At 33.8% G+C, this 24,159-nt stretch overlaps 2 protein-coding genes and 1 long non-coding RNA gene across 3 annotated transcripts; all 3 read left to right on the forward strand.

Annotated features, from left to right (window-relative positions):
• Positions 1 to 5,521: 5,521 nt before the first annotated feature.
• On the forward strand, positions 5,522 to 7,964 carry LOC123654778. Its single transcript, XM_045590663.1, has 4 exons — positions 5,522 to 5,688; positions 5,985 to 6,105; positions 7,405 to 7,894; positions 7,957 to 7,964. The coding sequence occupies exons 1-4, from the start codon at positions 5,522 to 5,524 to the stop codon at positions 7,962 to 7,964; spliced, it is 786 nt and encodes a 261-aa protein (XP_045446619.1).
• A 68-nt stretch (positions 7,965 to 8,032) lies between these two features.
• On the forward strand, positions 8,033 to 8,891 carry LOC123654425. The gene is made up of 2 exons (XR_006743242.1): positions 8,033 to 8,073; positions 8,497 to 8,891. It is a non-coding gene; the product is annotated as an uncharacterized LOC123654425 (long non-coding RNA).
• Positions 8,892 to 13,072: 4,181 nt separating this feature from the next.
• On the forward strand, positions 13,073 to 17,230 carry LOC123654779. The gene is made up of 4 exons (XM_045590664.1): positions 13,073 to 13,109; positions 13,174 to 13,249; positions 16,177 to 16,432; positions 17,135 to 17,230. The coding sequence occupies exons 1-4, from the start codon at positions 13,073 to 13,075 to the stop codon at positions 17,177 to 17,179; spliced, it is 414 nt and encodes a 137-aa protein (XP_045446620.1). The 3' UTR covers positions 17,180 to 17,230.
• The last annotated feature ends 6,929 nt before the right edge of the window (positions 17,231 to 24,159 follow it).

Here is a 24,159-nt window from a genome sequence, read left to right on the forward strand (position 1 = left end):
TGTGTATCAAAAATGATTTGAATCTTTCAGACGATAACATTTTATCTATTCATAATTTGATAATGATAAGCATATTTTCATTTCTTTGAACTTTACGCATGCAATAATGTTTATACTAATACAATAAAGTTGAATAGTTTGTCTGTTTGTACGCGCTTATTTCAGGAACTACTGGTTCGAAGTAAAAAATTCTTCTGTGTTGAATAGTCCATTTACCGAGGTAGGCTATATAGTTATAGACTAAGTATATAATATTTTAGTAAGGTATTTCCAAACTTTAAGAGATCAGCGAATATAATTATCTAGTTAGTCATACTACTCAATTACTCATATTGTAACTTTCAAAGTAATTAGAATTATACATTTTATATGGCAAACTTATATAAAACAACCAAATTTAACTTACAAACAAAATTAAACTTATATTTGTATTCATCTAAAAATATATTTTAGTTGAATAGTTTTTGTGTCTTTATAATAAATAACATATTTACTTTGTGTTTAGTCAATGAATACGAATTCGTATGTATTATACTAAAGTACTTATCATACATTGTTAGGGGACATCCATTAATTACGTCAGCACTCAGAATGGGGTGGGGGAGGGGTTCAATGAAATATTCCAAAATCTCATTTAAACCGAGAGGGTCGGGGCACTTACTTATATACTCTTTGGGTCGGGGATAATCGAAAATCTCACATCAACTTTAAAAATATGAAATATAAAAAAAAAATATTTTGAATATTAATTTTGCCAATCATTTAGTTTTTGCTTTGAATTTTATTCAATTTAAATATATTAACTACTTACAGTATACTTGATCAGTTTATTATTTCCCGTCAATCTCTATTATATGAGGCGTCAATCTCACGTAAGTGGAGCGGGGGTCCAGGCAAATATCTCTAAATCCACCTAGGGGGGCATCTAAACTGATCGAAAAATAGCCCACGTAATTAATGGATGCTCCCTTACGTCTATTTAATCTTATATTTCTAGTAAGTACTCCAAAGGACGTTAATCTTTTTTTAATTTTCCGTGTTATTTTAAGGTACGTGCTACAAATCTGTATATGTAATGACAAATAATATAAGAAAGTATATGCATAAATTTACATTATGTATCATAAGTAGCCAACTATTTATTTTAATTTTAATGAACGTTTAACTTTACAAAAGTTGCTATATTGATTAGTGTACTGCGTACTTAATTAAAACAATGTCATGTATTTAAATAATAGAGCATTGTTATAGTATAATTATAAATAAATTATAAGCGTTAAAAATTGTTACACGTATTATTACATATTAAACAAAAAGCATTGTTTTAAGTAAAGTGCGGTTGTATTTTTTATCACAAACGGAAACAATAATGAACAGAACTTCTAGGACTGTGCCTTTGACAAGATTGTTTAAATATTCAATAATTTCCCCGTTTCAAACTTGAATGTTACAAATATAAAAAAAAACCTTAAAAAATAAGCTAATCAATCATGTAAAAATTTAATTTTGTCCATCGTTGAAAATTCAAGCTTTTATAATTTAATCAAACCTTAAAATATATATAAAGTGTATTTAATTATTATTTAAATCAAAACTAATGAGAATTTTACATTATGGCAATATTGCAAGAGAAAATTTAAAACAGTACCGCCGTTTATTGTAGATAAGAAAAGAAGGAATGTGCAATAGGGAGTCGTGAGTGGTAATCGGTATAAATATAGAAGTCACACTAAACACTTCAACTGTGACGAATAATCATTTGGCAAGGAATAGATTTTTTGTTTCTTTGTTTTTTGTTTATAGCAAAGCGTTTTGATAAGCGTTATCTACCAATATAAGTGAATAGGTAAGTATTATACTATAAGTGATTATAATATTTTTGAAGTAGGTACTTTATAAGTACATGTTTATTATTAAATACATTACACATATGTATGTAGGTAAATAATACTTGTTAGTAACTTTTTATATTTTTTAACCGATTTCCAAAAAAGGAGGAGGTTCTCAATTCGACTGTATTTTTTTTAATGTATGTTACATCAGAACTTTTGACTGAGTGGAGCGATTTCGACAAATTTTCTTTTAATCGAAAGGTGGTGTGTGCCAATTGGTCCCATTTAAATTTATTTGAGATCTAACAACTACTTTTCGAGCTATATCTAATAATGCGTTTTTACTTGACGCTTTTTTCGTCGACCTACGTTGTATTATACCGCATAACTTTCTACTGGATGTACCGATTTTGATAATTCTTTTTTTGTTCGAAAGGAGATATCCCTAGTTTGGTGTCATGATAAGGAAACCAGGATCTGATGATGGGATCCCAGAGAAATTGATGGAAATTCTTGAGAATCCGCAATAACTTTTTACTGGGTGTACCGATTTTGATAATTCTTTTTTTGTTGGAAAGAAGATATCCTTAGTTTAGTACCATGATAAGGAAACCAGCATCTGATAATGGGATCCCAGAGAAATCGAGGGAACTTTTTGAAAATCCGCAATAACTTTTTACTGAGTGTACCGATTTTAATAATTTTTAATTTAATCGAAAGCTGATGTTTGTCATGTGGTCACATATAAATTTCATTGAGATCTGATAACTACTTTTTGAGTAATCTTTGATAACGCGCAGTTACTTGAGTATTTTTTCGTCGATCTAGGTTGTATTACTCGTCGATGTAATTAAAGTCGGTTTTTTTTCGTTTGCGAGCAAACACAATTATTTCCTATTTACGTTTATATATAATTATTATAATTTTATTTTTTACGCGACTGAAAATATTTTTGTTCATTTTCTAAGTCAGATATTTCTATTCGTTATCTGTAAATGCAAAAGTTGTAGTTTATTAATTATTGATGGAAAATAGGTACCAGTAGCCTGTTTTACTATTAGTAAATTATTTACCAGATAAGCTATCAAAAATATGTAAAACAGTTTCGATTTCCATAATATTAACAATTTAACAAACCTATTTAGGGTTTAAAATGGGTTATTCTTTTATTTTCCGCTATCTATTTTGAACCGGCTTAAAAAAGGGGTTCTTAATTCTGCTGAATTTTTTTGTTTTTTACTTCATAACTTTTTAATCGACTTCAAAAAAAAGGAGGAGGTTATTAACCGACTTCAAAAAAAGGAGGAGGTTATTAACCGACTTCAGAAAAGGAGGAGGTTCAATTCAACCAATATATATATATATTTTGTATGTTCGGGGATAACTTCGTCGTTTATGAACCGGTTTTTATAATTTTTTTTTTTGGAAAGGAGATACCCCAAGTGTGGTACCATGATAAGGAAACCAGGATCTGATGATGGAAACCCAGAGAAATCAAGGGAAACCCTCGAAAATCGTTGTGACGACTACTGCGTTCGTTAATTTTTTTTATCTACATTCGTTGTATTACTTGTCGAAGTACCTAATTAAAGTCGGTTTTTTTCGTTTGCGAGCAAACACAATTACTTATTACTTTGTGTACACATTTTTATAAATCTATTTTTATTCGAAAGCTGATTACGCGTTTTTCATGTGGTCCAATTGAAATTCATTAAAAAACTGAGCGAGATCTGACAAGTAGTTTTTGAGTTGTATCAAGAATGTATTATGTAGGTACTATTTTTGTCGATGCAAATTTAAAGTCGATTTTTTTTGTTTGCGAACTAACATTTATTATTATTTTCGTAACATCTGTACATACAAAATAACGTGTTTTGATTTACTGACTGACTGATTTATCATCGCTGAACGTAAACAATTGAAGTTCAGACTGATGAACTTTAGTTAGTAAAGTTATTTTATGAGTACTTTAGTAGACGCTCAATAGGGTTTAATTGTTTTCATGGAATCCGTCGTTATTGAAGTTAGAAACTGACTAATTTATAGTTATTAAATAAGTAATTAATTATCATTAGTAGCTAATTTGCTGTCTGGCTACGGCTTTAAGTGGGTGTAGTACGAGGCAAATAAGGGATAACACAGTTCCACTACCACCCTGGAACTTAAAGAGCCGACCGATGGCGGGATAACCATCCAACTGCTGGCTTTGAAATACTCAGGCCGAAGACGGGCAGCAGCGTATTCGGTGCGACAAAGCCAGCCCTGTGGTCACTAACGCGCCTGCCCAGGGTGGTGACTATGGGCAAAACACACGAGTTCACGCCATTTTTGGCGTCTTCAATAAGAAAGGGGTACAAAATATTACTTTGTATGAAAATGTTTTGTGTCCTGTTCTACTAGCAACCAATATGTACGGTTACTGCCGTAAGTATAAAGTAGACGTAGTAAACCGCTGTCTCGTTTTGAGCCAAGAAAAGTATGGCTAGGTTTAGGTAGTTTGATACCGTGTAAAAATGTTAGTGAAAGGAGTTACAGGAAACTGCAAGTATTTATAAAATTACTAAACCCGCTTACTAACGATAACATTGTTCAAAGCGAATAGTTTCCGTTTACTAAAGTGTTATTTCATCTTGTATTAAAATATGTATGCAAGTCACGTACTATTTAAATATCGAAAGTCGACGCTAATATTAATTTATAATGATAAGGCTTCGTACAGTTTAGCTCCTCTTTTGTTAACCGACTTCCAAAAAAGGCGGAGGTTCTCAAATCGATTGTATTTTTTTTAAATGTTTCTATATATGTTACCTCAGACTTTTGGCTGTGTGGATCGAATTCGATGTTTTTTTTTTGACGTGACAACGTCTTATAAATCGATGAACACCGGTTGCACGCACGAAAAAGTGTCACGTTCCGCCTGAGCCTGCAAGCTCTTACTAGTCGATGTAATTGAAGTCGGTTTTTTTTTCGTTTGCAAGCAAACAATTATCTAAAAGTTTTAAATTACGAATATTAAAAAGAGAAAATATTTGTTTTTTTGAAATGTTTGTCAGGGTAAACTCAAATAATACTCGACCATGCTTAAAAATTCTATGATCTAACCTTATCTTTTATCGGGAGACAGCATAGCCAACATCATCTAACCCATGCGGGCGACGCCGTGAGCTGAAGGTGCGCGAGTCTGACTCGCTCTTGGCCGGTTTTTTTTTAAATGTGATAGCGAGTTACCGATCGATGGTTCTTATCTATGTTTGGTAAAGATCGATAAAGCAGTTTGAAGAATATCAGCTTTTTGCCTAAATGATGTAAACATATTTTCGGCATAAGAAACAAATAATACGTGGGGGTTTTTCAAATTTATTTTTAAAGAACTGATTAGAAAACACAAACAAAGAAACATTTTTTTCAGTTCTAAAATATTTTACTATTAACCTTTAGATGTGTCTCTTCCTTTTTCAGCGTTGCTTTTCATCGCCTATATCTACTTTTAAAATACGTTTTTATTTTATATTAAACATTATTTTAGTAATTTACGTTAGAAACTAAATGCATGTATTGTCAATTATTAGGATCACCGGAAAATGAACCAAAACAGAAATAACAATAATAATGAAAGACGTGACTGGTCGTGGTGGGAATATGGAGCAGCTGCTGCCACGGCTGCGGCTGTTATAGGAGGGGGCTTATACATGTTAAAGAGCAACACTAACTCTAACCGAGATAATAGCAGCAATTCTAGTAGCGAGGATATTAGTTACGGAACCAGTGCTCAAGGACCGACAAGCGAGCAACGTAGCGTGTTCAACAGAATTGGAGACTTGTTACAACCCCTTGTAGAAGATTCTCCAAGAGAAGAGTTAGTTTTCATTTACATTACATAAACAAAATATACGATTAGTATAAAAAAATCATAGACAATTATTTAAATATCAAGCCTTGTTCAGTCGATATTTCAATATATTTTTATATATTTATAAATAGTAATAGTTATTTTTATATGCCGTTATTAATATTAATCATATTTTCTTAACTTTTTTATTTATTCTATTTTAATATTGGAAACTCCAGTCGCGTGTTGGAGCTGACACACATTTTTTTTAATTTCCTTTAAAAAATTGACCTGTTTGACTTAGTGTTTAATATTTATTACAGCACGGTTCCAGAGTCATCACTGCAGAGTGTACCTTGTATCACGAACCTTAATTCTCTCCTCGCAGACATACATGTACGATACATCGCTCTTAAAAAAGAGGATTTTCAACTTCATTACCGGGTTTTTAACGAAGTCTTATTAACAATTCATCGCAAAATGAAGGAAGTCGATAAGTATTACCATCGGTATTCCAGAAATGTAAGTTTTATAATTATTTTTTTAAATGTTTGCATGTTGTCAAGTCAAATTATTATTTAATATTAGTCAATATTTTTATTAGAATCTATACTAGCTAATATTATAATGCTGAAGAGTTGTTTGTTTGTTTGTTTATTTGCTTGCACGTGCTAATCTCAGGAACTACTGATCCGATTTGAAAAATTCTTTCCGTGTTAGATAGCTCATATTATTTATTTATTATTTATCGAGGAAGGCTATAGGCTACATATATTAAGCTAAGACCAATAGGAGCGAGGCACCAATGAACAATGTTTCAAAATCGTTTTTTTTTTCCTTTGAGAGCTTCCGCTGCGTGCGTAAACAGTTTAAGTGCGGATTAAAGTTAGCGGTAGCCCAAAGTAACTAATCCACGCGGACAAAGTCGTGGGCAGAAGCTAGTTTCTAATAAAACGTGTGGATATTTTTGCTTTGTCTCAATCTTTTTTGCTTCAGCCTGTAATATCCCACTGTTGGGAATAGGCCTCTTTCACCATGTAGAAGTATCAGAGCTCACCACACTGCTTCAATGCGGGTTGGCGAACATATTCCCTACTATGAGTAACGACCGCTATCCGAGGTGCTCTCCGAGGCACGGTGTGGAAACCCACAAGGACTGCACAAACATCCCAACCACGACAAACATCTATATGGCCAATACAAATGTTTGTCATATGCGGGGATTGAACCCGCAACCGCCTGCGCAAAAGCCGTCAGCACAATATGCTGTGACCATTGCGCTAACGCGTAGTCTCAATCTTTTACTTGTTAACTGCTTTTTTTACTTTGATTTTGACAAATTCAAATAATTTACTGAGGTAGGGCACAGCAGGAATTTCCTGCTCAAAATATGGAGCAGCCCGACTGGGGTAGTACCTCGACCTTACAGAAGATCACAGCAAAATAATACTGTTTTCAAGCAGTATTGTGTTCCTGTTGGTGAGTAAGGTGACCAGAGCTCCTGGGGGGATTGGGGATTGGGTCGGCAACGCGCTTGCGATGCTTTTGGTGTTGCAGGCGTCTATAAGCTACGGTAATCGCTTACCATCAGGTGAGCCGTACGCTTGTTTGTTGACCTAGTGACATAAATTATGCAATAATCATGGAATCGTCTAATTTTTTTTTTTTTGATAGTAAGTATCCATTATATGTTATAATGTTTGAATGTTATGTATATTTTTAATGTTAATTAAAATATTTTAGGTCCAATTTGCTGGTAGCCATTATGATGGAGTCCGAATTAAGAAACCTGATGAGTTTGACGTAGACATAGTGATCGGTTTGCCTGTTAATTTTTCTGTTGACCAATTCAACCCCGAGGAGAGTGATATTGTAATTGAACAAAACAGTCCAGGGTTTGTACAACTCCGAGCCGGCCTGCAGTATCAAAAAATATTGGAGCGAGATGGGGTTGACTGTGTCATCAATAAAACGGCGTACCAATGGCTGGATGACAAGAAATATATTCTTCGATCTAAATTTACTAGTTGGTTTAAGAGCGTTGGAAACAGAGCTTTAAATCAATTACCGAAGAGAGGATTGTACCCAATTTGCTACGTTGATGAGGTCGGTTACACCATCCGCACCTCCGAGAGTGGACCGGCTTGGACCTTACTAATAGAAGCTCCAGGATTTAAACTAGACGTTGATCTTGTTCCCGCTTTAAGATTTCCTGAAGATCGCTGGCTGGAGGGTAAATCGTATCGTTCTATTCCACTGGAGTGGCGACGAGGTTATTGGTTGGTTGTGCCGAAGCCCAATAAGGGTGGTAACACTGTACACGATGAACAGCGTTCGTGGCGTGTTGCCTTACAGGACCAAGAGAAACAGTTTCTGAACAACACTTACCATTTGCGGCAGACAATTCGCTTGGTGCGTTCTTTTGCAAATTTATTTTATATACCATTAGGGTAGCAAACAAGCTTATGGTGGCAAACAAGCTTATGGTGGGACGGTTGGAAAGCTTACGGTAAGCAGATACCGTAGTTAATACTCTGTACCAGGATATTGCAAGCGCGTTGCCGACTTTACTTCCGATCCTCCCCAAAAGTTACGGCTACCTTACCTATCACAGGAACACCTCTGTCATCACACATAACAGAACACATCACCATCATACTTGAGGGCTATATTATTCCGCTGTGATCTTCTATTACAGTGAGATACTTTACCAGTCGCTTTGCTCTGAAATTTCTAACAAGATACAGCGTATATATTTCAACAAAATATTTCATCACAAAACAATACTTTATAACGCTAATTAATAAATTAAACCTTATTATCAACTTTTTGCAGATGAAGAAATTTCGCGATGCTCAAAAAATGGATAAAATAGCAAGTTACTACATTAAAACACTTTTCTTGTGGGAGTATCTAGAATTACAAGCAAGTGGTCGAAGCGATATGTGGGAAAAGAGTGATATTACGACGTTATTCAAGCACATGTTAAAAAAATTCAATGCTGCTCTCGATAAGAAGGAAATTCTCTACTTTTGGAATAGACGCCATAATATGATTGAGAATGTTCATCAGAGTATAATTAATGAGTATAAATGCAAAGTTACAAGACTTTTATCCATAATGGATGATTCATGGAGATATAAAGAAGTGGCGAAATATCTTTTGACCGATGACGAATACGAGGAGTATAAAAGATTCCTCTTTTAATCAATAAAATCTAAATCATTTTAGTTTTCGAATTTATTATCAGATATAATAATCTAATGATAATATAATATTAATAATAATCTTTATTTCGGGACTAGCCCATATAGTGTTAGTAACAATGTTTCTTAAAACCTAGTGTTAGTACAATAACAAGTTTAAAATAGTTACATTTAAAACATTTTTGAATATCATATCACAAATTGACCGCTCCAGCGGGGTTCGAACCCGCGTCTCCGACAGACCGCGTCGGTGCTCTAGCCAATTAAGCTATGGAACGATGTACCCGCTAGATCGAAATTTTTGATATGATGATTTTATTTTTCGGTTTTTAGCGAACCGTGGCGCCGTCTATAGTGAGTTCTTTACAAAAACCCGTAACGTAGTTACATTTTGTTTTTCGAATTTACTACTGCTATCGCCCTTACAGCGTCACCGGTGAGAGGGGCCGGGTACTATAGACACCGGCCGCAAAGGACGAAGTGGAGCCTCTAGGAAGGCTTGAAGGATTTATATGTACTTATAGTTTAAATGATTCATCATATCACATGGAGTTTCATCCAATGCCACAGCAATGGACTCTCCCATCTATCTACAAATACTTTTAGAATACCGTTGTCATGTTGTGGCTCCCGCCGATACGCTTAAGTTATAGCGCGCACCTTTTGCGCATAATAGCTGTAAAATCATCAAAGCGTCTTTCCGCGAACATCGCTGAAGCGCTCCTGCGGCACGGCAGCCCCAACAGTATCCTAAACGCATTATTGTATTGTACGCAGAAGTCGCTGTAAGCACGCAAGCTACAGCTGATCCACAGACTGCACGTATAAAATGATTGGCTTTAAATCGAGTTATTTTGACATATTCCGTACAATGTGCAAATCTGCGAGTCAGCATGTTGCAGCGAACTGACAGCGGCCATCGCTTCCTCTATATATCCTTATTATCTCCTAAGTTCTCGGCTAGACAATGACTTGAGCATTTAAAGCTGGTCACCATAAGTAGCGGTGATCCGCAGAGTGATACCTCGGGTATGGTTTTATAGCCTTTTGCACCAGCCTTAAAAACCATGAGATCGCTCCTTTTGGCATTGTACTCTAGTCCTTAAGTATATATCGATGTACGAATTATATGGATTATATTTTTTGAATCTGACGATTTTATTATTATATTAATGCATATTAATAAATATATTTCTTTATACTGTGGAATTTTCAATGACAATAGTTCCTCAAAAATTTTAAATAAAATAATTTATTAAGGTTTTTGAAACACATGAGCATTGTCTTAAAAAAACTATAATTTGAACAATTATCTCATACATACTTTAATATCTACGCAAGTAAAGCAGTTCACTTTTCAATAAATCAAACTTCTATAAATTTCCTAAACACGATTAAAGTTAGCGCAGCGGTAATAGCACTGGCTGTTGCGCTGGCGGTCGCGGGTTCGATTCCCGCTCACGACAGACATTTGTATCGACCGTATAGATGTTAGTCGTGGTCTGGGCGTTGTATTTGTGTATTGTATGTGTTTCCGGACCCCCAGCACAGGAGAAAATCGTACTGGGGGATCCGTTGAGTGTGAAGCGTTTATTACCTAATTATTATTAAAAAGTTTTGTATAACATTTACTTATTATAACATTTACTACAGCTCCGCAGCATTCGCAGTTAGAAAAGTACGACAGCTGAACAACGTCGCTACTGCACGTTTAATAAACTCTTGCTAATTCCATAGTTTAAGTTGTCTTACGATCTGTTACTGTGGGGTAATGCTACAGATGGAGATTTGAGACTGTATTTATTTTTACAAAGAAGTTCTAATTCGCAGCATTCTTATCTTGGAGCTCTACTCTCTGCGGGGTGTTTTTCATAAGGTATATTCACAAGGATGTTGATTAGGTATTTTGATAAATAGTAATAATCGCAGTGTAAATACAAGAAGGAATAATAAAATTGTAATTCGCATCTATAATAAAATAACACTTCAGCCCGTAATATCCCACCGCTGAGGATATGCCTCTTTCCCATGTAGGAAAAGGATCAGAGCTTAATCCACCACGCTGCTCCAATGCAGGTTGGCAGGTATATTCTCTACTATGAGTAACGATTGCTATCAGGTGAACATGATAGCAACCGGGACCGACGGCTTAACGTGCTCTGCGAGGCACGGTGGGGAGACCCACAAGGACTGCACAAACGTCCAGACGATGGGGAACATCTGTATGGCCAATACAAATGTTTGTCATATGAGGGGATCGAACCCGCAACCACCAGCACAACAGCCACAAACCGGTGCTGTGATCGTTGCGCCAACGCGGCGTTAATAAAATCTCACACACAATTTTGCTTTTGTCTCAATATAAATTTAAAGTGTTTAAAAAGAAATTAACAGATAAAGCGTTTTATTCGGTGCAGTATTACATAGATGATAAAGATGTGAGGACTAGTGACTCTGTATTTCAAGCAAGATATTACTAATTTTGTACTAAAACACAACTTATATATTATTTTCAAAAGAGTACCTGCGGAGTTTCTTCCCGATTCTTCTCTGCAGAATCTTCAGTCCGAATCGGAGATAACTTCACTTTTAAAAATAATAATCAGTTAAAAATTTTAATTTGTAAAATGACGATTCCAAGGTAGGATTTAAAGCTTATTTGAATAAAGTTACTTCTGAATTTAATTTTTATTTACGTTAAAAATATTACATTAGATCAGGCTCAAACTTAAATGGGACAAGCATCAGTTGTTAAGAGTTAAGACATAAAAAAATACAGTGTTATTGAGAACCACCTTTTTTTAAGTCCGCTAGAAAATGACATTAATAATTTTTAACTAGACAACATTTTCGTGACGGCGAATATATAGATATATATGATAGATATATAGCTAAGCTCGCGACTTCGTCCGGGTAGAATTTAACAAAAAAGTTATTAAGTTCGCAGTTATAAAATAAATAAATTTATAAAATACTAGCCGACCCGTGCCCACTTAGTTAGGCGTTAACTATTATTTTTGTGATGCAAATATATATAGTTAGCAATAATATATTTTAGTAAAGTTTTCATCTCACTCGCATTTCTTCGACTTGATTTACATATACTATTATTTTACACTGAATTTTTTGTTCAATAATAATAAAATATAGCCTATATCACCCCTGAATAGTGTAGTTTTCTGTTAGTGAAAGAATTTTCATGATCGGATCAGTATTGGCGAAGATTACCCCCTACAAACAAGCATAGTTAGAAACTTTACTTCTTTATAATATTCGTATAGTATTCTTAACACATAATCTATCAGCCAGTGAAAGTCCCGTCAATCTCGGCTCAGCCGTTTCAGAGATTAGCCGAAACAAACAGATAGACAGACAGACAAAAATTGTAAAAAATGTTATTTTGGTATATGTACCGTGTATAAATCCATATGCATTTAGTAAAAAGCGGTTATTTCAATATGACGAACTGACAGTCCAATTTTGTTTATTTGTATATATATGTGTAGATGTAATTCCGGCCTAAAAGAAACTTGTTAAAGTAGGTAGTACTTTATATTGAAATAAACTGACGCAGTTGTCAAATATTTTTGTGATACGTACCTATATTGTGCTTTGTAAGAAAATTTTTATAATATCAAGTATTTAAGAATAGAAAAAAAAGAAAACATTACGTAAGCATATTCATAAGTTTTACTTGTCTCGTAATATTAAAAGAAATATCCGACGAATTCTTAAAAGTTTAAACTGTAAAAGAGCTTTTCTATATTAAAATCTATCGAAAATGTTGTTAAGAACAAGAATTTGTACGTTTTTATTATAGTGATGCGAGGTGACGAACCAATAACCAATCATTGTTTAAATGACTCTGTTTTTCCTATTAAATATTGAATATAGAGGAATTCATTTTGATTAAACTACATTTAAATCTTCAGGTATGATATAATAACTATTACTAAGTTAGAAGTACTAATCTTTTGATGTTTTAATAAAAAGCTCACGTTGACGAGTTAAAATGTAGACACAGTGTTGATTGATCTAATTATCACAGTATAATATCAACATAATAATTATTATAACAATAAACTAAGATTAATAAACAAAAGGTTTATTAATCTGAGAAAGTCTTGCAAAACAATTTGTTAGAATTTTGGTTATTAAATACTATTTATGAATTGTAACTCATAGCGCTTAGTATATAGAAAAGAATGAGTAGCCGTGATGCTTGGGTGCCGATTGCTGCGGGTTTGGTGCTTGGTGTGGGCACATTAGCCGTGGTATACAAAATATTCATAGCGAGCAATTCCAGCTACACTAAAGGTACCAACAAGAACATCGGAGCGTCAAGATATATTTGTTCTTGTAGGAAAGACGGTGAGAGTGTTGTAAGTTGCCAATTCCTAAATAAAAGTTTTTTTTTTTAAGATAATAAATAAACGCCTTGCACTCAAGGGATACTAGGATCCTCCTCGACCTTATAGACTTGTAGCAGTCTAAAAGCTACGGTAATTTACCATCAGGTGAGCCGTACGCTTGTTTGCCGACCGAGTTACATATAAAAACAATAATAGCGAGCATCGAAGAGCTGTTTAATTATATATATTTTTTTCGTAACCGAATACGTTAATTTTATTTATGTTTGTAACAAGAAAATTTAAATAATTTTATTATTAAATAAATAATAAGTAAAATATTTTTTTTACAAATAAACGATAATAATTTTAGTGACAAATTTGGAACAGATCACCTAGACTAGATAATATTTGTTGCACAGTGTAATAAGGTTATTGATAAAAAGTTCAATGACTGAATTGTCCTTAATATTTTAATGTATAATTTTCTGAATGATAATTTTTTTTTTCATAATTTAATTTGTTATCATTAATCCTGCAAAGTATATTTTTTAATGGTTTTCTATGTAGAGACAAATTATTAGGTAGGTAAGTTTAAGAGACTATAGAGTGTTTATTATTTGTTATTGTGCATAGTTAAGTATTATTATACTTTGTCTAGATTCCTAGTTTAGTTGATGAGCCACAAGTACATAATTGCTTCAGTCCAGTCAGTCAGTTCAGCCTATTGCAGTCCACTGCTAGACATAGACCTTCCCAAGTTCGCCAGACATCCCGGTTTTCCGCAATCCTCATCCAGCCTACACTGGCAATCTTACGTAGGTCCAGAGGGGCGGAGGACCTCCTACACTGCTTTTGCGAAGACGTGGTCTCCATTCCAGGACACGTCTGCTAAAACGTCCATCGGTCTTGCGACACAGATGATCAGCGCACTGCCACTTCAACTTGCTAATTCTGTGGGTTATGTCGGTTACTTTCGTTCTCTCACGGATAATCTCATTTCTGATCCTATCTTTGAGAGAAACCTCAAGCATAGCCAGTTCCATTGCACTTTGCGCGATTTTAAACGTAATTGCTTACAAGTGGGATATTTGGGAATAAATAATAGAAAAAAACTTTCCTTAATACACATAAGGTCGTGTGTTCATAATACAGGCAATTTAGACTTTGTTTTAAGTAAAGGCTGCCTGTAAATAAAAATGTATTTTTTTTAAACAAATGTTCTATATATATATTACATGGTATAGCCTGACTGATTCAAACTCACTATGGTGGAGCGAATACTGCCAACTGCGCCAACGGGCGAAGTCAACAACCAAACAAACACGCGTTTTTCTTATATGATACTACCTATCCTACTTTTTCTGATTAATTTATGAATTATTACTTACAACATTAAAAATAAAAATATTTAGAATGAAGTGTTCTAGTTACTATTAAATATTATTAAACAACAAATTATTCAAGATTGCTTTTGAAGCCTATTTGTATAAAATAATTTTTGATTGATTGTTTGAACTAAACTTTATAAAATATTGAGCGCTATTAGATACTCGATTTAAAATTTTATTTATTCTGTAACGGTTTCAGTGTCAACTCCACGGGAAAATGCAGAATCGGTGAATGCGGTTCTTGTCTTATTTCTGTCATTTAAAAATGTCATTGAACGACAAAATTACTTAATGTTGTTTTAAATGGAAAAAAATTACAAATATGTTTATTATTTACTATAAATCAAAGTCTTCATTTACACTTTTCAATAAAGATAATTGAAAAAGAAAAATAAAAAATGTGCGACTGGTTAGTTTTTTATTTTATTTTAAAGTATTGAGATTTTTTTAATGTAGTTAAGAAAGAAGTGTCACACACCTAAATATTTGCATGCTCTAAGAGACGCTATTTGTATATTAATCATCATATCATTTCAGCCTATCATAGTCCACTGCTGGAAATAGGCTTCCACAAGTTCACGTCAAAAATAGCATGAACTCATGTATTTTGCCCATAGTCACCACGTTGGGCAGGCGGGTTGGTGACCGCAGGGCTGGCTTTGTCGCACCGAAGACGCTGATGTCTGTCTCCGACCTGTGTATTTCAAAGCCAGCGGTTGGGTGGTTATCCCGCTATCAGTAGGCTTTTAAAGTTCCAAGGTGGTAGTGGAACTGTGTTATTCCTTAGTCGTCTCTTACGACATCCGCGGGAAGAGCGGGGCTATATTTTTTACTACCGTAGCCACACAGCGATGTATAATTATATCCTAAGATATATTTGAGAGTTACTTTTAAAATGGCTTTTTCATTTCATGTAACAGTGCCTCGGTATTTAAGTGTAGGTACTTATGTATCTAAGGACATTTTCCCCTTATTTCTTAAATCCGTTCCTTGTTGTAGTTGACAATAAAAATAAAAATTTATTTTAGTTTGAGTTGACGACGTGGTGGCGCAATGGTCACAGCAGTGGTTTGTGGCTGCTGCGCTGGCGGATGCGGCTTCGAGCCCCGCACATGACAAACATTTGTATTGGCTATACAGATGTTTGCCGTGGTCTGGGTGTTTGTGCATGTTTGTGGGTCTCCCAACCGTGCCTCGGAGAGCACGTTAAGCCGTCGTTCCCGGTTGTTATCATGAAAACGTGATAGCGATCGTTTCTCATAGTAGGGAATGTATCCGCCAACCCGCATTGGAGCAGCGTGGTGGATTAAGCTCTGATCCTTCCTCTACATGGGAAAAGAGGTCTATGCCCAGGCTGAAGCGTTGTGTTGACATTTTTTTTCAAGTGAAATAGTAAATATAGTAGTAAAGTGAAATATAACACCATCATCAAAAATATAATCATCATCATTAAATATAACATCATCATTTCATTTCATATGAGGCTATATCTACGTAATACATCAATCAGCTTACACGAGATGCCGGTTTAAAACATTCTTTTATTTGATAAAATTAAAATCCTTCTAGTGCTGAAGAGCGAGAGAGACGCAACGCAGCTGTACGAGAATCGCCTCCAGGTGCAGACGTTGTTGAGTCTTCACAGTCATGGTGGGGCCAGTGGTGGGCAAGTTCTGGAGAAGGGGGTGACGCCATATCAAAAATGTGGCTGTATGGCAGCACAGCCGCACTCATGGGCTTAATAACTCTTTTGTATAAGAATGTTGATAAATTAAAGACATTGGTGTGGAAAACGAAAACATGCGAAACTAAGATTGTCAAAAGCGTACGTATAAGTATTAAGTAGTAAAGATATTCGCAAATAGGGAGGGGTCTTTGCTTCGCGTGATTAGATATCTTCAAAGTAAATTGAATTATTAATCTGTATACTATTTTTAATCACGAAATCATTTTGGCGGAGGGCCTAGCTTTTGTAACGTAATATTTGTTAGGTGGTCATTGAAAGTGTGACCTAGAGCACGGTGTAAAGCGCGTGATATAGGGAGGGAGGGGTCCAAAATGTTATAATTCCGTGTGAAGTATTTTATTGATGGCGGCCCATGGAATAGGTAGATGAGCGGATAAAATTGATATTTTTCGGTCCCAGAAAGGATTTCATTGATCTCTAATCAGGATAAATTTCATTAATCCCTAATCTAATCAGGAGTCTTGAATAATTACCATATATAGTCGCTACTGTAAACCTAATTATTTTAAAGTCATAATTAGTACATTTGCAATTGAGCTATTAGCCTCGTAAAAAATCGTAGTATAGGCTCCATCACGGAACACGTATCAAAATTTACAAAATAAGCTGCAGCAGCACGGATTAATTTTATTTGTATGTATGAGTTACCTACAATTTGAAAAAAAAGTGAAAAACAAATTTATCTGTCTATTACATACTTTTGTCCTAGCTGTATGGAAAAAATTAAGCTCAAGTATGCAAGAAGAAGAAGTCTAAATAAGTTTGTCTCCTTTGTTTTAGAAACCATCTGCAGAAAAAATCAAGCTCTGCATTTGCAAAGATTAAACTAACAACTGGCGACAACATTTTAATAATAAATATAATATGTTTAATTTATTTACCTACTTTTATTTATTTCTCCTTAGTCTATAAATGGTCACAGTTTTTTTAATATTCTTAGAAATTGTACCTATGTTTTTGTTTAGCCTTTAACCTGATATTATATTCACGTAATGGTTTGAGATTCGCATCCTCAGCGGCACCGTTTGCGTAATCGTCAATTAGGAACCCTGAAACAGTGTTGATTGACACGAGGTTATTTTTTATCGAATTGTAGAGTTGTCAAGTCCCATAAATATTTGGACGTGTTTTAATCTCAAACGAGTGACATGAATTATTGTTTACGTATTAATTTAGTAAGCATTTTATAAATCTAAGTGGCACAACTGAAAGCCATTAAAAACCAATCAATCTATAAATATAAGAGATCATTCTACTCTCTCTGTCGAACAGAGGTCTACTACCTTGACAAACTCTTTGAAGTCTACCTTTTTTTCAAATTGTCTAGTGTTGTTGTTGTTGGCCCTATCGGCCTTTGCAGCGTCACCGGTGAGAGGGGCCGGGTATTATAGACACCGGCCGCGAAGGAAGAAGGGGAGCCCTCTAGGAGGGCTCGGGGAAGACGCTCGTCCTAAGGGTGTCTCCTAGCGAGATCGCACCTTGGCCTAGGACGTCGTCGGAGTGGAAAAGAAGTCTACCTTATCGGTCATCACGGTCTTATACACAGGTCGGGAAACTACAGGGGGGAACATCGGCTTAATGGTTAAAAGCCGCCAGAGGCATGACGATCGCTTGGTGCTGTGCAACGAAGACAGAATAGCATTCTGTCTCTTTTTCTATCACACGTCACGCATTTATGTTTTAAAATATAATCGATTACAATAAAATGTCAGTCAACAGTCAGTCAGTAACCAATACCATGAAACTTTACTCAATATAAGCAATTACAATGAAGATCGTCACCGCACTACGTGACCGCACACAACGACAGAAATTGGGCTTAGTGTTCTGACCTGTGTATAAGACCGCGTCGGTCGTCACTTAGATTATGTTAGTTTGTATGATTTAGTGAAGTTATAGTTTCAATAAAATCTTTAAAACTATTATCTGAGTTTAATTTTAATTCCTCCGACGGCGGCTTTCTTGATTCCCAAATATTAACATCGTTAGTGTTCTAATAAATAATATAAGCTCATAATAACACATTCTTTGAGCGTCAGATAACTTATCGTTTTGAATTACAAATGGCCTATTGCTTGTGAAATTGGGTTCCACGAAAAAAATATTTATCCACTTTATTATAAGCCAGTCGGCGTCTACTGAAAATTGAGTAAATAAATAGAACCATTATGAATGATTTAGATTAAATTTGATATTAACTTCCGACAGTATTTTGAATTCTCGTATCGTTCATCTCGTTCGTACTTTATAATAAGCCCCAATGATAGATAAAGACAATATAATATATTGTTATTATTTTTCTTGATTTGATTGTTGTTATCTAATTTTATCTATGTGATATGAATCTGTATATTATCTACATTACTGCACTCTCTTAGCCCGCTATGTAACATTAGTTCTCACTATCATAGGTTGGCAGGAAGAGATAAGTCCACCGTCGCTAACTAAATTTGTATATAATTAACTGTACAAATTTTTTAGTGCAATAAATAATATATAATATGTGAGATAACACTTTTTAACCGACTTCCAAAAAAGGAGGAGGTTCTCAATTCGACTGTATTTTTTTTTTATTGTATGTTACATCAGAACTTTTGACCGGGTAGACCGATTACGACAAATTTATTTTGTTTTAATCGAAAGGTGGTGTGTGTCAATTGGTCCCATTTAAATTTATTTGAGATCTAACAACTACTTTTCGAGTTTAGAATAATGCGTTTTTACTTGACACTTTTTTCGTCGACCTACGTTTTATTACGTACGTATTGTTGACCGCGTAACTTTCTACTGGATGTACCGATTTTGATAATTCTTTTTTTGTTGGAAAGGGTATCTCCCTAGTTTAGTACCATGATAAGGAAACTAGGATCTGATGATGGGATCCCAGAGATATCGAGGGAAACTCTCGAAAATCCGCAATAACTTTTTACTGGGTGTACCGATTTTAATAATTTTTAATTTAATCGAAAGCTGATATTTATCATGTGGTCACATATAAATTTTATCGAGATCTGATAACTACTTTTTGAGTAATCTTTGATAACGCGTAGTTGCTTGACTATTTTTTCGTCGATCTACGTTGTATTACTTGTCGATGTAATTGAAATCGGTTTTTTTTTCGTTTGCGAGCAAACACAATTATTATTATTCATTTTAGCCTATCGCAGTCCACTGCTAGACATAGGCCTACACAAGTTCGCGCCAAAAATAGCGTAAACTCATGTGATTTGCCCATAGTCACTACGCTGGGCAGACGGCTTTGTCGCACCGAAGACACTACGCTTTAGTATGAAATTTTGTTGGTAATCAAATAAATAATTTAAAATAACCTATGACGGTTTAAAAGGAACGAAAAAAAAAAACACAACAAATTGAAACAAAATATATTTATTAATACCACCTTTCATTTACAAATTATTTTCTTCAACCGCTTCGATCGGTTAATAATAACTATCGCAAGTCCGGGTATGTAAAAAGACACAACCGTTATAACAATATGTCCCTATTTTGACGTTAGTGCCTTAAAACAAGGAACATTATCATCTATTGTACATAAGTCAACTATACGTTTCTAAATTAGTACCCTGTCACATTAATCCCTCGACAGATACGTTCGAATTCTCGGAACGAAATTTATTTAGATTAATTTAACAAGGTACTACAATCGAATACGTAATATGGACTCTATGTACGATAACTTACGCAATAAACATTGAAAACACGAGTGATTCTAGAAGTAACGTTTAGCCTCTTATATTTAATTGAATAAAATATTCATCAGTACAGCTTGGATTTTTTAAATTATTTCAGACAAAAAAAAATATAAATTTCTAAAATCGCCCGTGTCTTATTAATCTATTCATTATAAAAAATAACTAGTCCTAAACGTTTTGAAACTGATATGCTTAACTTGGTGTAACTATGTCTTTGTAGAGTTTAGTCGATTTTTTTTTAATTCTATATTATTAATAATTTTATAATTGACACGAGTTACACCGTATTTTGTGGCTGCGGTTTTGTGTATAGGCGTATTTATAAAAGTAAATTATATGTAAACGATACTCTGTACTGTATTAATAATACAAGACCATATTGCGTTTAAATTATTTTATAACGGGTATGAAATATTTTTTGTACTGTAACATTAGTCAGTGATGATCAATCTAGAAGAAGTAATAGGTTATTGCTTTGATATTAGAACTGGCTTAGGTCCAGTTTCATCGAGTACTTATAAACCTACCGACAGTTATCTGACACTTTTTTGTAATTCAACATGACTCAACTTTGGACTCAAATTGTAGATTGTGTTGTATAGGGTATCAGAGACTATATCAGCAGCGTGTGATTAAATACGCACCACCCACAAAGCCACATCAGTCGATTGTTATTGCACGATGTCAAAACCGCTTATTCCGTATTAACAGGTACAACTGACAAACAAAAAATCCTTTGTTCTACAACTTTTGCTTTATATCAATATATAAAGACATTAGCCCATTTCGATACAAAATTATACGAACAATAAATTCAATTATTTAACAAAAAAAAATCTATTACAGTTGTTTGAGAAGTTCAGTTTTATTATCTGTACCTATATTTAAAAAATATTACTCGTTTTGCCTACGAATCGTTAAATTTCGAACATGTTATATTCGCAAAACCAGTAGATTATTGAATATAGGAACTGGGGCTTAACAAGTTATAAAGGCGCCAATCATATTTCAGCGGTCGCATCGAACGAATAAAGCGCAATTTATGAAATCAGTCAAGGCCTCTGCTTTAGATATTATTTAACTTACAGTACTAAAATTCAAATTTTAAATGTATAAAGAATCACGTTTTAAAGCATATAGGTTAGCTGCCCTTTTCTTAATATATTTTATATAGTTGGTTAGTTAAGCCTGTTACATTTCATAGTTGGGCATTGGCTTCTGTAAAAAAAATTGTAATAAATATTTATAATTATAAAGCCATTCGTTTGCGACACGGCTTTTCTAACATGAGTAACACCTTTAATTTAACATTGAAATACGAATTATTTCAACAAATATTAGACAAATAAAAAAACAAAGCTTAGTTGCTTCCAAGTTCCACACATTGGTCCAACATGAACACGTTGTAGACAAAAAAATCCTGTTTTGAAATTTAAAACTTTTAAAATAAATTTTAAATTAGTGAAATAACCTTTACATTTAAAAAAGAACTTGCGATAGAATAATAGTTATAATCCTATCTTCTAATTTTAAGGTTCCAATACAAAAATTGTAAATAAATTCTTATGTGACAAAGACTTTGGCCTGAAATATTGACTCAATGTGTACAATTTGGCTTTACATTGTCTTAATACTGATAGCGAGTTCAAATGACTTTCCAAAATCCAGTATAACGTAATCATCTAATCAAGTCTAGTTTCCAGTTATTATTGATTTTTATTAAAACTTTATACATTGTCAATGATACAGTTACGTATGATTATGATTCATAATTGAATTTATAAGTCGTAAGATCTTTGTAATTTTTTCTTTTTCTATGATCTCTGATTTCTGATTTGATTCTTTGATTTTATTTTTTTATTGGTCTCTGTAATTGCATTTGAAATGGATCATCAATGGCAATACTCTAAAGCGTTTCTGACAGTTCTAAACTTAATTTTATTGACGGCTATAGATATAAAATTTTAACACACTAATAAATCTAGAAATGTTCGACACATTCCCTTTCGAGTTTATTTAAAATACAGCACAATAAATATAATAGAAGTGTATAATGGCAACAAATTTAGTTCTATATATTATATATTACAGTTTTAAATATAAAGAAAAAAAAAAAATCACAAGCAAAGGAAAAAGAAATATTGTGGACTGTGAAAAAAAATCTGACATAAGTGTATGTTTTAGAAATATTATTTTCAAACAATGGTGAAAAATTAATGTGCAAAATAAAACTAACGCACTGGACGGACGCAAAATTGCTTTTTATCCGATTACACTTGAGGGAAATTATATTTTAAGAAATGTTTATATTTTGTCTATTCTCTCATTCTCTTTACACGATACATCCTCAGGATTTTCTACGCGATAGTTCCGAACGAAAACATTTAAAAAAATCTACGTTCTTCGATCTATTACCGTTAAAAATAATATGTTATCTTTTATATGAGATTTGAAATATAATTTATTGTTATTTTTATTTGGCACTGTTTCTTCAACTTTATATTTGTATCAATAGGGAACTCCAATTATGAATACAATTCTATATGAATGATTTTTATTTATTTACAGATTGATTCCAATACCCTGACGTACACACGATTTGATGTTATGACGAGCAATATACATAAAATAAATTTTATTTACAAAAATATATGTATTTCGAATCGATATCGATCGATTATTTCGATAAAAGCTTACGATTATTTGATTTTTCGAATAAGTACCTACAATTATTTAAATCGTAAACCATTCAAAATAATCGATACGTACGAGTTAATCGAACGTGCATTATATATTCTCTTGAAATCGATTTGACACATATTTGTACACAGTTAAATTGTAACTCGGATTCGGTTTGGAAGAAGTATTTTCGGATAATTCTTTAAAACATATTGACGAAATGTTTAAGTCTATGGATATATTTCGAATATTTTCTGAAAGATAGCAGTTTTATATTTTTTATCATCCAAATTAGTACTATCAATAATGTAAATAAATTCCTAAAAAATTGACAAAATCTGATTACGTCGCTTTCAAACGACTGATAACGATTTGTAAATTTGTCTATTTCTGAAGTAACTGAAATGGTCCAATTAAAAAGAAATTGGTCCTTCTAGCCGGACTTCACAAATATACCTTTGTTAGAACTAAACATTTTTGAAATATTTCTATATATTTAGCTGCATTTAATATACTCGCAATTTTTTATATAATAATCACAAGTAAATCGACGGATTAAGACACGCTCAAAAGACTAGTAGTGTGTCTTTTTCATCATATATTTTTCTTAAGGACGAATTCGGCCCGACATAGTATACATGTGGTTGATTTTTTCTATAAAATAAATTAGGATATATGAATATTTTAGGATAAGAACTTAAAAAATCTAAGGCTCTGTTTTAAGATCGACGTACATTTTATACACATAGAGTCTAATAATAAATTTATTTCTAGATAAAACTTTATAGGTAAATCAGTAATTAAAACGTTGCCATTTGCGAAGAGTACGAAATTATTATGACGGTTCCAACCTACATTTATTCCAAATAATATTTACAAACTTATAAAGAGCTGGCAAGTACTAATATAATACTGTATATAAATTATAAATATGTTAACGGAAATAACCTAAAGTTTACTATTTACAGGCGTCCTTTACACCGCTTATAAGTAAGAAAAAGTACATTATCCGGTTCACCTAACCGATATCGAGAAATATTTTGGCTAAAAACCTACAGTAGAGGCCTCTAAAATGATAGGCCACGGTTACAGTCCCTCCAAACACCGAACCCATATAACCATTTATTACCGTAACGATATCGTCTACGATTGACTGCCTAATATTTCTTTATGACGAATGCTTAATTTATTTACTCAGTCGAACGTAAACACGAGAGTTTTCTCGCTCTCGAGCTGATGCGACATTGATCTTGTAAATGTAGCAGGCGCGAGCGGTCGAGCGACGAACGCAGGCACGCGGTGAGCACGTGACAAGTACTCGTCGAGCAAGCGGTGAGCACGTGACAAGTACGTGTCGAGCAAGTGGCGAGCACGTGACAAGTACGTGTCGAGCACGTGGTGCGTTACGGGCTC

The sequence above is a fragment of the Melitaea cinxia genome, chromosome 6 (assembly GCF_905220565.1).
Source record: "Melitaea cinxia chromosome 6, ilMelCinx1.1, whole genome shotgun sequence".
Lineage (NCBI taxonomy): Eukaryota > Metazoa > Arthropoda > Insecta > Lepidoptera > Nymphalidae > Melitaea > Melitaea cinxia.

What these genes read in the sequence shown, in the direction of transcription:
- LOC123654778 (XM_045590663.1), top strand. Translation starts at nt 5,522, where the DNA reads ATGTTAAAGAGCAACACTAACTCTAACCGAGATAATAGCAGCAATTCT. An exon ending in GAAGATTCTCCAAGAGAAGA is followed by an intron (nt 5,689 to 5,984) that starts GTTAGTTTTCAT and finishes TATTTATTACAG; the next exon opens with CACGGTTCCAGAGTCATCAC. An exon ending in ATTTTCAACTTCATTACCGG is followed by an intron (nt 6,106 to 7,404) that starts GTTTTTAACGAA and finishes AAAATATTTTAG; the next exon opens with GTCCAATTTGCTGGTAGCCA.
- LOC123654779 (XM_045590664.1), top strand. Translation starts at nt 13,073, where the DNA reads ATGAGTAGCCGTGATGCTTGGGTGCCGATTGCTGCGG. An exon ending in GGAAAGACGGTGAGAGTGTT is followed by an intron (nt 13,250 to 16,176) that starts GTAAGTTGCCAA and finishes AAATCCTTCTAG; the next exon opens with TGCTGAAGAGCGAGAGAGAC. An exon ending in AAACTAAGATTGTCAAAAGC is followed by an intron (nt 16,433 to 17,134) that starts GTACGTATAAGT and finishes CCTTTGTTTTAG; the next exon opens with AAACCATCTGCAGAAAAAAT.